A 15,734-nucleotide genomic window follows, 5' to 3' on the forward strand; every position below is an offset into this window, starting at 1 on the left:
TCTTGCCTTGATAAATGCAATCTTGCCCAACTTTAATTCATACAAAATACTACCATACAGATATTTTTCTGGTTCATTACTTCAACTATGCCACCCTTCTGCACCTCTCCAGCACCCGCCTTATCCCTTCACCATAAAACATTAAACTACATGTCTTCATTTGGATGATCTTTCAAATACAAAACTATAGCATATACATCAACTTTCATTTGCTATCAAGATATCAGCCTTGGCCACCTCTTTATGAGGGCTAGCCTTAGTTGTCCATTTGTCAATCTCCCAAATGAACCCCCTCCTGTTCTTTAACTGATAACCAGCATTTTTGCATGAAACATGCAAAACTTTACGTGATTTCCTCTTTTAAATCCTTTCTTAAAACATTGTTCTGATAAAAGACATTGGTTAGAGCATTGATGAACTGTAACCAGCATTTGTGTCACTAGTCATAATATAGTCATTACTAGTACACACTTTCACAAAACATTTTTAAAAATCTATGTATTCTACAAAGATGGGACTATGTAATATGGGGAACTTCCAGCCACTATAACATTTTCACAATAAACACAATGTTTATTAACCTATTTTCCAAACAAGTTATTGTTTCTTTTAACATTGAAAATAAGCAGGTCAATAACATGGTTTGCTATCGTAAACTCTTGTGACAGTTTACCTGAGTTGCAGCAACAACAGTAGTTATAGAAGGCGCAGCTGAAGGTGATAGAGCTCCCACTTGCTGCAAATGGCCTGAAGCCTGCTGAGGTAAATGAGAACTGGAAACGGGAGTGCTAGATCCTGAGCCAGATACTGCATTTGGAAATGATACTGCTACATCATTGCTGCTAAAAATACCTGAAAAAAATTACAAAAACAATTACATGCATCTCCTCTCTCTCCCCCTCCCTCTGTTTTCTATTAACCATGTAAATACGCAGTAGAAAATTAATCAAGACAAACAAGACCACTTAGTATATAATGCAGAAAGCTCCTGTGTTGAAATTCTAACCATGCTGATTGATAAAAGTGCTCTCATCATGTGACATTCTACAGTTCAGGGAACACAGACTGATTCTGTTCTAAGTTTTTGTAAAACGTGATAAATCAAGTATTTATGTGCATTACAAACTGCTCAAATATTAACAGTAGCAGAAGTTTTGGCTAAAATGCCTGCCTTCACCTGAGCCTGCTATCAGTTTGTTCTTTCAATTAATTACTGTAAAAGTTAAAGTAGATAAAGAATGAAGTATTGGGCTATATAACTGAATGTACACAATACAAATGGAAAAAACAATTTTTAACTTTAAAGTAAAATGTTTCTGACAACATACATTTGTCCAAAACTGTAAATTTTGGCAACTAACGATTGCTTTTGTATTTTCAGAAAAATGTTGACAAGTCTGAGGACAAAGTCCTCAGATTTGCTGGTAGAACTGGTGGTATTTCTTTTATTCACAAACTAAAACTCCATCTGTGATCTAAGAATGTTTGACTAACATTTCTGCTAGAACAGCCAACAAGTAAATGACTAACATGTTCATTAACATTAGTTAGACTTGTACATTACAGGAATTTAAATAGGAAGAGTTCATACCACTCTGTGAAGCCATTACTTCTGTTCATCTACATGCAGGGTAAAGTTCATTATATAGGTTGGGAAAAAACCCTACTGACCAGAAGCCCAGGACAAGAAGTAGTACCTGTCTATGAAACTGTTAGGCTCCACGTGCATTAGATAAGTGAGCTGTCAGCTGGCCAAGGAATATCAAGCATGGTAGCACTGAACTGCAGTTAGAGGAAGAGTGCCACAGGGAGTAAACAGAAGTAGAATGAACATGGTTAGATCAAAAAAAGCAACAGAACTGAAATGCCAGTTAGAAGGCAAAGGGTGGAGCTAGTTTGTCACTCATACAAATCATGATTTGAAGAAGGCAGCGACAGTAAGAAGATATGCAATGTTAAAACACCACTCGCCACCCAGCAATCCCTCTGAGCACAGGCAGTCAAGGAAGACTAACATCATTCAAACCCACACATAATATGCAAACACTGATGCATCTTAAATTCCCTGCTTCTATTAACTGTCAAGAAAAACTGAAGAAAAAAATCAGCCAGACCCAGTAGAAGATACGAAAAAAACAGCTAAAGACGCATTCCGACGACACTATTTTCCTGCCTAACCGAGGTTAGTAACTTCTTGTCATCTTCTCCCCAGTCTCTCCATCATATAGCAATTACATACCTGCTCTGCTTTTCCACTGACCTTTGTATCCTTTCCATTTAGCACACATTCCTGGGTCATCTTCACCTCCCTTTTTTTTGGTCACCATCTCAAAAATCTAGTTACGGCCTTACTAGCAGCTAAGATCCTTAAAGTGTTCACTTTGTTATGACCTTTCTCCAATTTTATCTGCCTTATGTAACTAGACAGTAAATTCTATGGATCCTGCTCTAGATTTGGATCCTGCTCTACACACCACCAAAATGAACATGATTAACAAAACAGTCTTGCTACTGAGTCTACTCTTAAATGCGATATTACTACAACCACAAAAACTGAAATATGCTCTAGGTTCTCAAAAGGTATTTTTTCTTAAATCTGCTTTCAATCAGAGATTTCAAATTAATAAGAATGATGAGATGTTTGACCCTTTGTATTTTGAATGCATTGAAACAAATAAATGCACAGAAATTCTTGAAAAAGACGAGATTCTCATGCCATTACCTGGCTCCAGGAACTATGAATTTTAAGAGTAAAAATCATGAAACATCACAACACGTATGATCAAATCAGAAGAGTTCATCACCACAAATGCTATCACTCCCATAAAACGTCAATGGTAATGAGTGGAGAAAACAAAACTTCTGGTGAGAGTCAAGTAGTAAAACAGATATTTTGCCAGAAAGGTAAAAAACCTCCAAAATTTTAAAGCTATTATAGATTTTTTTCTTAATTTTTTGAAATCTTACATATTTAATAACTGCAGAACTGCTGCTGCTTCTATTTTAATGATAAGGTTTATTCTTCCTCTTAAAAATAAAATTCTATAATACAAGCAGATAGTTATAAACTCATGGGCAGAAAACTATTTCAAAAGAAAGACAAGCAGTAAACTAGTTTGTCAACGGAATGAGGTGAGCTATTATTTATTTGTAGTAGTAGTTGTATTGAAAAAAGTCACTATTTGTTGCTGTTACAAAATACAGGAAAAATACAACCTATCTGCACACTCAGTTTGGGCTAAGTATTTCCATTTAGCAATACCTACTTAATACATAAAGTACCTGCACGTTCTGGAACTAGTCATGCAACCAAGATTACTCCATGCAAGTTTTGAATAAGAACTCTATGCTGAACACAAAAATAAATGTTGATTTTCACAGCATTTCAAAAATCTTGGTATAAAAACTATGTGCATATCACATTAGAGAGACAAGAACGTACATATTTAAAAGGTCTCAAATATATCAAGTTGTCCTTTTGGGGTTTTGTGAGAGATAAATCACTTTCTGGATCAGGAAAGGATTAATGAAAGCCTGAATAAATCACTATAAACCACATTAATGTTTAAAACAAACAAAACACCTTGAAGTCCTTCCCATATTATCGAAAAGCCAAATAGCTATAGCTTGTGATGAACCACATTCTATAGTTTGCCAGAGGCATAAACAGCAGGGTTAAAGACAGTCTTTAGCATATTAAGCAGAACACTGGTCTTCAACTACAGGCAGAAATGGACACGTGACACCGTTCAGGTAAAGCCTGACTCTGCTTAACACCACTAACACAGCTGCAGAATGTGGTTTCAGGTTCTGACAGATAAAACGCATGTATAGTCTGCACTGCTGGAGCGAAAGGCTTAAAAAGGCAACTGAAAAAAAAAAAGCATCTCTGGACAACAAATAACTGCCTGCTTAGCACAGAAGGGTAGTACTATAGAGCAGGGAACACATCAGATTATGCAGACTAGAAAAAACTGTATTCTTTTTGCTGACAATCGATGAAACAGATAATAAAAGAAATAAAAGAACTTCAAGAATAGTGAAAAACAAAATAGCCTCAAGTCAGAACTAGCTGTGCAGCAACATACACCAAGTGGCACACAGAACAATTTTAGTGATTTTATTCAAAATCTCAAAAATAAGTAGTTCCATGAGCAGAAGAATTAACAAAGCAGATTAAATACTGCTTTCAACAGTGTCGCATCTCACAGATGACATCGACGCACCAAGCTTTCCCATCACGCTTTCTGTATCTAGCTGTGAAATCCTCAGTTCTTTTTATTTCCTAGTACTAGAGCCCCCGACGTTACTCAGCTCCCTCACAGTCCCTTCCTGTGCTGGTGATTGCCTAGTTCAGCAAGAGACAAGACAGGCTGTGGCTACTCTTGTAGTCAGGCACTGTCCGTCCCTATTACAGGAACTTATGTATTTTATATTCCTTTATCAAGTTTGCTCGAAATTGGACAACAGGCTCAAAGATTACTGCGGGCCAAAATCAAGACAACATGCAGACTGCTTCCTCAGGAAAATGTTCTCCCTACCATAAAGCCTATTTTGTCTTTCAAGTCAGTAACTTGAAACTCCTGCAATAATTGTGAAAAGAGGTAGTTATTTGAAATATCTGTTATAGGCTGCTGATCCTAGCATTACGTCAAAACTTAAGGAATAAGCAGCATCTGGTCAAAGAGGTTTTTTAAAAATGTAAACTTGCAAACCACAGAAGTTGCATACAATTACAGAACCTTCCTACTTGGGGGAGGACGGACAGGGCAGGAAATTTTGAGTTTTAAGAACATATTCACAAAAACTGAAGCTATATACACGTTTTCAGTACCTTTACTTCCCCTGATCTCAAAAAGTCTCCTCTAAAACCACGACAACTTTCTATACAGAGCAAAATGAAAAAGTGCCTTTGAACGAAGTAGTCCATTAATAAGTAACTGAACATGTATGTCGTGGTTTTAGGCTGATCCAGCAACTAAAACTCACACAGTCTCTCCTTCTCCAGTAAAGTAGAGAGGAGAGAAAAAAAAAAAAACACAAACAAAGGGACTGAGGGTTGAGACAAGAACAGAGGGAGCACCCACCAACCATGGTCCTGGGCAAAACGGACAGGGCTTTCTCAAAGCAAAACAGTTTATTAATGATTACTTAGAAGGACAAAGGGAAACAAAACCGATTACTCGAGAGGACAGAAAGAAACAAAACCAGATCTTAAAACGGACACCTTCCCCCCCCCTTTCCTTTTCCTCCTGGCTCTACCTCCTCCCCCCAGCAGCACAGGGGGCAGGGACTTGGGGGGTGCAGGTCAGTTCATTCCGTGCTGTTACTACTGCTTCTTTCTTAAAGGAGGAGGAGTCCTTACACCCTTTTCCCCTGCTCCAATGGATCCCCTACCCACGAGGAAAAATCCACAAATTTCTCCAGCGTGAGTCCAGCCCACTGGAAACAATCCTTCCCCACAGATTGCTCCGGTGTGGGCTTTACCACAGTCTCGGGTACTTAGGGAGCTGTAGCCACTCGCTCCGGCGTGGGTCATCACGCAGACTCCAGATGCCTCTCTGCCTTGTCGTGCATCCCAACACGACCATCCTCAGGCTCAGGCATCTTCTCCCCACGGGCTGCGAGTGGGTCTCTGCTCCACCGAGGCCGTCCTGGTTGCAGGGGGGCAGCCTGCTATCTCACCATCAGCCGCAGGGGAAACTCGGCTCCGGCACACCTCCTCCCGCTCCATCCTCACTGACCTGCTGTCGATGCGGCTGTTTCTCTCAGATCTCAGTCCTCTCCAGGTGAACTCAGCCCAGTGGGCACCCCGGGAGTGGGGTGCCCCCAAGTTCCCCAGCTGGCTCCGCCGCCGCCATTCTCCATGGGTGGTGCCAGCCTGACGCAGGCAGCTGCCCGGCCGGGAGCCAGGGAGCGGGGGCAGTGCCCTCCGCCCTTCTCTGCTCGATCCTGGGCAAAGCACCTTTTCCGGTTCCTTTGTCCTGACTTAAATAGGGCAATTCGCAGAGGCGCCCTATTGGCTCAACCCCGAGGGGGATGGCAGTCTGATCTGGTGGCCAGAACTAAGCCTAACCCGGTTCCAAAACCGGGGAGGTTGCAGGGAGCAAAACCCCTCTCCTGCCACCAGAACCCCCACCCCTCCACATCAAACCATGACAATGTAGAAAAACTGATTAGCTATACAAGAAAGAACGTCTTCTATTCCAGTAGAATGTTAATAGTGGAAGAAGTATCCCACTATTTATTTGAACAGAAGCTAAAGTGAATCTAATGCTAAACACAAGCAAATAAAAACAGGTTATTTTGACACAGCTGTCTAAAGATAAAAAAGAAAGTGGTGTTTGAAACTGCCAAGCTAGCAACAATATTTCATTTCAAGTCATCTGAGATATGAAACCATAGCTTGGATGCTAGGACCAACCTGTTTCCTTCATGAAGAAATTTGAAATCTAAGAATCAATCAAGCTGTTGCCCTGCTGCTGGTGAGCAAAGTGGTACAGTTCACTTTCAGATAGATTTCTACAAGATTCTGGAGTAATGCTTCTAGAAGTGCATGGAAATTATAGTTACTGATGTGCAGCCTGGTAACAAGCCAGCATTTCCCTCCCTTTCAGTGACTGGAGGTCCTTTATTGATAGAGGCACAGCAGCCTCTGTCATGGATCAACAGTAAATACCCTCTTTTTATGAAGGGCATTCTGTGTCCTCTCCACAATGAAGCAGAAAGGAAAAAAGCTCCCAGAATCAAAGCACTCAAGTATACGTACCACTGGCAGCGGGAGGGAAGAGGGAAGATACAAAATACAGGTATATACATTCTCAAAAATGGAACAACTATTCTAGAATCATACCTATTGACAGAAGAGACTGCCATAATTGTTCCCTTTGAAAATACTCCATAGATTGGATTTAGTCAAAAACCAAAATACTTGACAGGAACCTTCACACAACTGAGGAACACAATTAGGCATGGCAATGTCACATATATGATGAAACGGTGATCTAAGAACAAGGTCATATCATCTGAAGTCTGCTATCAAACTCCATTAAAATTAACGCCAAATCTTTGACAGCTCAGCTAGCAAAAGATGTTTAGTCAATCTCTTCTGCCTACTTCCAGTCTTATGTTCATGATCCTGACTATACAGCTATCTACAGTCATTCAGAAATGTATTCAATAATGGGGTGGGAGGTGAAGGATCAGAACTGATCCATGTAGCTACCAAAATGGTCTACTCCTCTGCTCAAATAGTCCCACCTGCTGTAGCGAACAATATATTTTGTACTTGATCCCACATTCATTAACGACCACACACGTCAGCAGTGTTACAGAACTCACTCTTCAATAAACTGTAACAGTAAGGAATACGTATACCAGCTAACTAACATGAAACAACACATATGAGTTGCTTAAACACGCTCAGTCAGTACACAGTCATAGAATCATAGAATGGTTTGGGTTGGAAGGGACCTCAAAGATCATCCAGTTCCAACCCCCCTGCCATGGGCAGGGAAACCCTCCACTACACCAGGTTGCTCAAAGCCTCATCCAACCTGGCCTTGAACACTTCCACGAATGGGGCATCCAAAACTTCTCTGGGCAACCTATTCCACTGCCTCACCACCCTCTGAGTGAAAAATTTCTTCCTTATATCCAATCTAAATCTCCCCTCTTTCAGTTTAAACCCACTGCCCCTTGTCCTACCACCACATGCCCTTGTAAAAAGTCCCTCTCCAGCTTTCCTGTAGGCCCCCTTTAGGTACTGGAAGGCTGCAATAAAATCACCCCGGAGCCTTCTCTTCTCCAGGCTGAACAGCCCCAACTCTCTCAGCCTGTCTTCACAGCAGAGGTGCTCCAGCCCTCGGATCATCTTTGTGGCCCTCCTCTGGACCCGCTCCAGCAGCTCCATGTCCTTCTCGTGTTGGGGACTCCAGAGCTGAACGCAGTATTCCAGGTGGGGTCTCACAAGAACAGAGTAGAGGGGCAGAATCACTTCCCTCGACCTGCTGGCCACGCTTCTTTGCATGCAGCCCAGGATACAGTTGGCTTTCTGGGCTGCCAGTGCACATTGCCGGCTCATGTTGAGCTTCTCATCCACCAGTACTCCCAAGTCCTTTTCCTCAGGGCTGCTCTCAATCCATTCTCTGCCCAGCCTGTACTTGTGCTTGGGATTGCCCTGACCCACGTGCAGGACCTTGCACTTGGCCTTGTTGAACTTCATGAGGTTCTCACAGGCCCACCTCTCCAGCCTGTCAAGGTCCCTCTGGATGGCATCCCTTCCCTCTAGCGTGTCTACAACACCACACAACTTGGTGTCATCTGCAAACTTGCTCAGGGTGCACTTGATCCCACTGTCCATGTCACCAACAAAGATGTTAAATAGCACCGGCCCCAGTACTGACCTCTGAGGAACACCACTCGTCACTGACCTCCACTTGGACATTGAACCATTGACCACAACTCTTTGAGTGCGACCATCCAGCCAATTCCTTATCCATCGAGTGGTCCACCCATCAAAACCATGTCCTCAACTAGACTTTTATTTCCATAGGTAGGCTTTTAAGTACAAGATTTCAAAACTGCCTAAACCACTATCAGAACAGTCACAGCTTCCTGGAGCAGAGTGTGCCTACTCCTTCTTTGAATTAATCCAAGCTGCTACAAGTATTACACTACAGCCCTCCACTGCAGAAGGGCTCAAACCCACATTTTTCATAGTCCAGCCAAGGTAAATTCACTCTCTGAGAGGAGAGGTTTGAATACAACATGAAGAGACAGATGAATGACACTGGACTAGGAACACCGGGAGAACTGTATCATGTTTCTAGCCCAATATATCCCTCTCTAACAGCAACCAACAGCAGCTGCACATGGAAAAGCACCAGAAAAGGGCAAGTACTTCCCTCAAACATTCTCCCAGCCTCTAGATATCTCTAAGTTACAGATTTTGAGCTTGAGCAATGGTCTTTGTAATTATTAGCTTTCCAACTCTTCCTCAATGAATTTCTTTCAATCCTTTCTGAACAGTTGTAACTTTTCATACCATGTCTCATGGCAAAGCTAAAACTCAAACTGTGAGGTCTCTTTTGGGGGGAGGTGGGAACATGTGCTGGGTTTGTGTGGTGGGGTTTTGGTAGCAGGGGAGGGGCTGCAGAGATAGGTTCTGTAAGGAGCTGTGAGGAGTTTCCCAGGCTTCAAAACCGGTCTGACTGGTCTCTGGCCAAGTCAGATCCCCCTCCCCTCTAGCCAGCACCAAGTCAACGAGCACCTCTGCAAATGCTCTATTTAAGAAGGGACAAAGGAACCCATGCCACATGGGACCTGCAGTGAAGAGAGGAGAGAGGTGGGGGGTTGTTCACTCACAGCCCATGGAGAACCCCACATTGGAGCAGATGGCTGTGCCTAAAGGAATTCATAGAGGATTGTCTCTGTGGGAAAGGACACCCCCATGCTGCTGGAGACTGACAGTGAAGCAGAGATGCATCTGCAGTCTGTGTAAAGGGACTCCACACCAGAGCAGGTGGCTGCAACCCAAAGAAGTCATTACTCGGTGGGAAAAGCCTGCATTGCAGCAATCTGATGGGTAAGGATTGCATCCTGTGGGAAGGACTCACATTGGAGAAGTTCGTGGGTAGCTGTCTCCTACGGGAAGGGGTCCCACAATGGAGCAGGGGAAGAGTGTGACAAGTCCTCCTCTCTTAAGGAAGCAGTGCCAGAAGCAGCATGTGACCAACTGATCTGCAACCCCCATTCCTCATGCCTTTCACCACTGCCAGGAGGAGGCAGAGCCAGGAAGAAGGGAGGGGTGGAGGAAGGTATTGTTAAGATCTGGCTTTGTTTCTCCTTATCCTCTCTGAAGTAACTGATAATGAATTAAATTTATTTGTCCCCAAGCCAAGTCTGTTTTGCCCAGGGGCCATGGTCAGTGGGTGATCCCTCCCTGTTCTTATCTAGACCCTCAGGCCTTTTGTTACATTTTTCTCCTCTCCACTCCACCAGGGGTGGACGGAGGTGGGGCAGAGTGTCCCAGCTTAGGCCTGCCAGCAACTAAATGCCCCACAACCACTTGCTCATCCTCCCCCACTCTCTGGGGATGGGGAACAGAATTAAAGGGGTAAAGGGAAAGAGACCCGTGGGTTGAAAGAACAATTTAATACTACTACTATTAATATATGAATATATATAATGATATTAATACACACAAGTGATGCACAGCGTAATTGCTCACCACCCGGTGACCGAGGCCCATGCCATCCTGGACTAACGATCCTGAAACAGGTAGGTCCTGACACTGCAATCCTGGACGAGCAAAAGGCCCAAAAGACAGCTAGAGAGAGAGCGCAATCCAAGTGCAAGGGCCCCCAGAAGAGCAAACACCCTTCTTTCTGGTCAACCCTCACCTTTATACTGGGCATGACGCTGCATGATATGGAATACTCCATTGGCCAATTTAGCCTTCAATCCTAAATCTACGTTCAAATCGTAAGGGGAGTTGTGGACCCTTTGTCCCGGCTGTGCTCCTGTGCTCCCCACCCAGCCTGCCGTGCACCTGTACACTGGAAAAACATGAGAAGCTGAAAAGTCCTTGATGTCTCAGTGCCAACTATAAACATCAGTGCGTTATCAACATTCTTCTCATAACAAATCTCAGACTAAAACCAAAACACCGAGTTCTTCTAGCTGCTAAAAAGAACTAACTCTGTCCCAGCTGAAACCAGGACGCAGAGGAAGGAGTGAGCAAGAGGCAATGGTAGCTTAGCTGCCGGCTGGGCTAAACCATGATAGAGTGGAAGATGGGGACAACACAGGGACAAACCCTTTTGTCTCCTCCAGATGTTCTGATATCCCACAATAGATCTTTGATATGCTTTATAATTGCCTGTTTAAGGTTCACATAGATAATTAATTCAGCTTTATGAAATAAGATATATTAAGAATTTCATGTTTAGTCTAATTCAAGAAATTCAAGTACTCTTCTAAAGTAAGAGCAATAAGATAAAGAGCTCCATGATTGTATCTGAGACACATATGCTCAGTGCTACAGGGAAGACCTGTAGTTTAAGTGTGTCACAGCACAGAAAGATCTTTGCAAGAAGAAAAAAGTTAGACAGATATAGAAGAACTATGGATAAATAAAGAAAGGTAGACATTCACTTTTGTCATGGTAAGCCAAGACAAACCTAAGCTACTTTAATATGACACACAAAAAACAAAGCAGTTTTAGGCTCACTAAATGAGTATTCCTGAGTAGGAGCAAGATGCTTGTGATCTACCTTTCTTAACGATTTCCAGGGAGAACTTACTGTGTTTGCTCAAGATCTCCAAAACCCTACCATACCTTTAAACCATTCTGACAGCAATCTGTATTGAGTGCTGAAACGGTGAGTCACTGGAAGCACTAGATTCCTCTTCACTGTTAACATAATAGAGTCTTTTAAAGGAGATTCTAGTTCCAAAGTTTTCTCTCTTTTGGATTCCAGTGATCTGAAGTTGGTGTCTTGAAGGCATGCTGCAGGATGCTTGATTGAGCCAGAATTTTCAAAAAGGGGGCTACCAGAGAGCCAAACGAATAACAACTGCAATTCTGTTGTGATTAGCTGTTTCTGGTGGTGGGGAATAGCTGTTGCCTAAACTGCTGAAAGACTACACACAGCTGTCATTAGCAAGGACTAAAGCTTTGAAGTGGTATTGAAGAAACTCATGAACAGGTAAGTTATACTTAAGGCTGTTATTCAGTACTCTTCGAAAAATGGGCATAAAGGAACTCTTCAGGATGACTTTGTAATTTGTCTTTCTCTTGTTCTTCCCTTTTTTAAAATTCACATGGTTTAACCAAGTGCTACTGTCCCTATGCTTCAAAATACAGGCAAGATGCCTTTTCATCAACACTGTAAAAATCTGCCCAAGTTGAGCTAGACTCAAAAATTCTAAGTCATTCATACTCAGTAAAGATTCTGACTAGTTTAAGTTATCTTGTTAAAAAAAATCATACCATAAATACTAAATTTTGCTTGCACCGATGCAAGGGCCAAGCCTACAGAACTGAAAACCTTCTTTGGAAATGTGCTGTCTTCTAAAGCCAACCATGGTGCTAGGACTGGCACGATGGACGTCTGTTCTGTACTATGACCCTCCTCACTGCAACTCACAAATGAGCATAAAACAGAACAAGCATAAACAGAGAACTGAAAACAGAACAGGAGTAAGAAATAAAACAGAAGACAAAACAAGCGAGAAGCAGTCACAGAAAGGCTCCAAACTTGTATTTGTCTCCACTCAAACAAAAACTCTTTTCTTTTTGATACTTTCTTGCTGATACACTGTCAAAGACATCAAAACTCTTACAGAAAACGACGCTTACAGTCCTCAGCATTATCTGACTCATAATCTGAATATGATGTTGGAGTAAATTACCTTCCTATATTTAAATATTTAGCTTAAGCTTGAATACTTTCTTTTCATCCTATACATATGGCAAAATCTTTCCCTGCTGTTCATATTATCAGATTTCTACCTACCCTCCTTGATTTTGGCCATATATGTGCCTCTGCCAAAAAAAGGGCATACAAAGAAAAAACACACAACTGCAAGACTGGGGGGGGGGGGTGCGGGGGGAAGTAACCAACTTCTTAGCGAAACATGGGAAGGTAGATAAAACACACACACAGACCAGCCCCCCCCCCCCCCAAAAAAAAAAAACAGGGCAGTAGGGGGGCAGAATAGTTGACAAATCCTGTCCAAGCACTGCTCTAAAACATACACATGGGTAACATTATGCTGCCCCACAATAATAAGTCATACAAAGCATTATTATTGCTTGACAAGAAAGTATCCAACATTAAATAACCACCTTCCAACTCCTATGCAAAAAAAGTGCAATGTGGAAAGAAGTCATCACAAATGGCGTTCCATCAACTTCTATTTCGTTCTGTTGTGAACCTACACCTCTTCAACATTAAACACCAAAAAGGCTCTGCTTATAAAACAGCAGAAACTCACCAAGTCCAAATTCAGCAAGCTTTGTCAGATACCCTTCAGATGTTTTATTTTTGGTCAGAAAAATGGTGAGCTTGCTTTCCTTCATCTCAAAGCTGGTTCAGAGCACTGTATACCTGGGAGAGTGAGAGGGAAACCCTATATCAAAAGGAAAAAAGCTAAACCTATTTTACTAAAGCAAAGCAAATCTAGAGAATTTCAATATTTCTCACTGCATGTAGACTATGAAATATGAATTTAATGTAATATTGATTTCTTTTTTAAATTATTTAAGAGACTCATCACTATAGACATCTGCCTAACAGATGTAATTCGTGACTCTGATAGCATGAAAAGCAAAGTCCTATAAAACCTTAATGATTGCTAGCTTAAAAACACAAAGAACTTCACCATGCAACATTTAAACATTTAAATTCTTTTGCATATGCAGAACTCCAAGTCAATACAACTTGCAATGTGTACAGCACTGTTCTTCCAACATACACATACAGCCATAGGAAAAAAATCACTATTTGGCCGACACCAATGGATAAAAAATTCCAATTTTTATTAACAGATTGCCTGACACCAATTAAATACAACATTGAGAAATAAACTTGATCATCTTCAAAATTAGCCCCATGAGAGGGTTTTAAGTGTAAATATTCCCTCTTAAATCTTTCAGTAACTTGTGAATATAGTTATGATTGTTTCCTACAAATGAATAAAAGCCTTGAAAAAGTAAACCAACTTCTAATTTAATAAGATATATTTCATTTTCGCTTGCTAAAAGTGAATACAGAACTAGGGGTACAGAATAGTAAAGGGAAACGGCAATTAGACACATTAAAGATTCAATATTGCTCCCTCTGAAACTGATAGTACTGTTATCAGTGACACAAATAGGCAGCATCGGGCTGTCAGAACAAAGAATGAACAAAACAAGGCTATCTTCACATGCACTACTTATAGTAATTTAAGTAGTCAGGAAGGCAAGTGGGAGAATGCCTGAGGTAGACACCACTATAACACACCTATGAATGGAGCACAGAAGGACAACTAGAAACACTATTCACAAAATTAAAGAAAAGAATCTTAGAACTGGAATAAAACTGTTATCATTTTACTGCGCACATACAAAAAGATCATAAAAAGAGAACTGAGGAACTATTGACCTATCAGGCTCCTGCAGACAATCTACAAAGTTTTCACACAAGTACTGAACAATTGACTCACTGCAGACCTGTATTTCACCCAATCCATAGAATATGCAGACCTTCAATCAGGCTTTTCCACAAAAGGCTACCCTTTGTGATAAATGAACCTCTGAAAAAGATTCTAATATAACTTACCATTATGTATGGTATTCATCAACTTCGAGAAAGCTTTTGAGTTAGGAGAAAAAGGGCTTCATGTTAAGATCATGTTTAACAGACACACAAAAGAATATATGTATAGACAGGAATTTCAGTGAACAATAATATACCTGAATACATCTTTCTTGTATTAGAGCTCTGATCATTTACAGTAGCTCAAATTGTAAAATGGATTTATTTCTATCCTCTATAATTTTTTACTTATATTTCTTTTGTCAGTGTTTGTTGGCTTTTAAATATCAAGAACATTCCAGCACACACCAATTAGTTGCATTCTAAAGCTACTATTACAAATAAAAAGTCAAATACTTTCCAGTGACAATCAGTCTGCTCAACAAAAGACTGATTTTCTTTCATTGTCCGCAACAAATTTAGAAACTTAAACTGAAGCTGCCCTGCTAATTTTAATCACAACGCATCTTTTTTGCTTCACTGATAGATTAACTCATTCAATCAAGAAGTTTAACAGAAAACAGTTGTGTCTCCTGGACTTTAGGGAGCTCAGTTGAAGAATACCTCAAACATGTAGTGAGAAAAAACACCCAACTAGTGGTATGCCAAAGGAGATGTTCACAAGAACTTCCTTTTCTTCAAGGGTTGGGGTTTTTAGAGAATAATGATCTCTGACCATGAACTGCCATAATGCACTCACATCCTCTGCTGGGTAGCTAGAAGTCTCTGCAACTCAGCCTCCACAGCAACACAACACTTTTATGCCCAGTTGCTGAGTGATGGCAGTCATGCAGATGGCCCACATCTTCCATTTAAGCCATTAATTTATTCATACTTAGGATAATGACCTCATGACTACAAAATTATTTCAGTTTCAATTTACTAGTTTACTCTTTCACACTAAAATGAACAAAGCCTTCAGCTTACACGTCTGGTTTGACAAGATGATCAAATTAATGATTTTGCAGGCGAGAGTGTAGGAAACATCTCTGTCATACTTCCATGGGTGAATCTTCTACCTGCATCAGTCTCTGAGGTCTGACTGTAATAATTGTTTATGTTTCAACAGAGTGACTGTCTTTTATGCTTTATTTTTCTCTTCTTTGTTCTCCCCACAGCTGGCAGCTACTAAAGATTGCTGTCATAAGCCTTTTTTTAATGGCCAAGCTCTTCTGAACATCAGAATTCCAAAAACATGAATTAACAACAAAGACAATTGAAACTTTTGTCATTGATACTAGAATATTGCAAAACTAATTTAGAAATCATTAAAAAAAATCCTTGCCTTCTACCTACTGCCTAAACTTGCTTGAATAACTAGTCAAAGTTACTTCCATGGAAAAAAACTTTTAAAACTTAGTCTTTAGACCAAGTCTGTAATGTAAAAGAAATTTTTTTTTAATTTTGTGGTAGAGAAAAAAAATCCCC

At 41.0% G+C, this 15,734-nt stretch overlaps 1 protein-coding gene across 6 annotated transcripts in view; it reads right to left on the reverse strand.

Moving 5' to 3' along the window:
• Positions 1-15,734, reverse strand: part of MLLT10 (MLLT10 histone lysine methyltransferase DOT1L cofactor) — a 131,746-nt gene that overhangs the window by 38,011 nt on the left and 78,001 nt on the right. For 5 of the 6 annotated variants that reach the window (XM_086614921.1, XM_086614923.1, XM_086614925.1 and 2 more), the window contains one exon: positions 674-852. In XM_086614921.1, the coding sequence (XP_086471047.1) occupies positions 674-852 (179 nt within the window). Of the gene's footprint in view, positions 1-673; positions 853-14,330; positions 14,364-15,734 lie in introns of all 6 variants that reach the window. The other variant, XM_086614924.1, reaches the window with a different exon arrangement.

Source organism: Tauraco erythrolophus, chromosome 7 (assembly GCF_009769465.1).
Source record: "Tauraco erythrolophus isolate bTauEry1 chromosome 7, bTauEry1.pri, whole genome shotgun sequence".
Taxonomy (NCBI): domain Eukaryota; kingdom Metazoa; phylum Chordata; class Aves; order Musophagiformes; family Musophagidae; genus Tauraco; species Tauraco erythrolophus.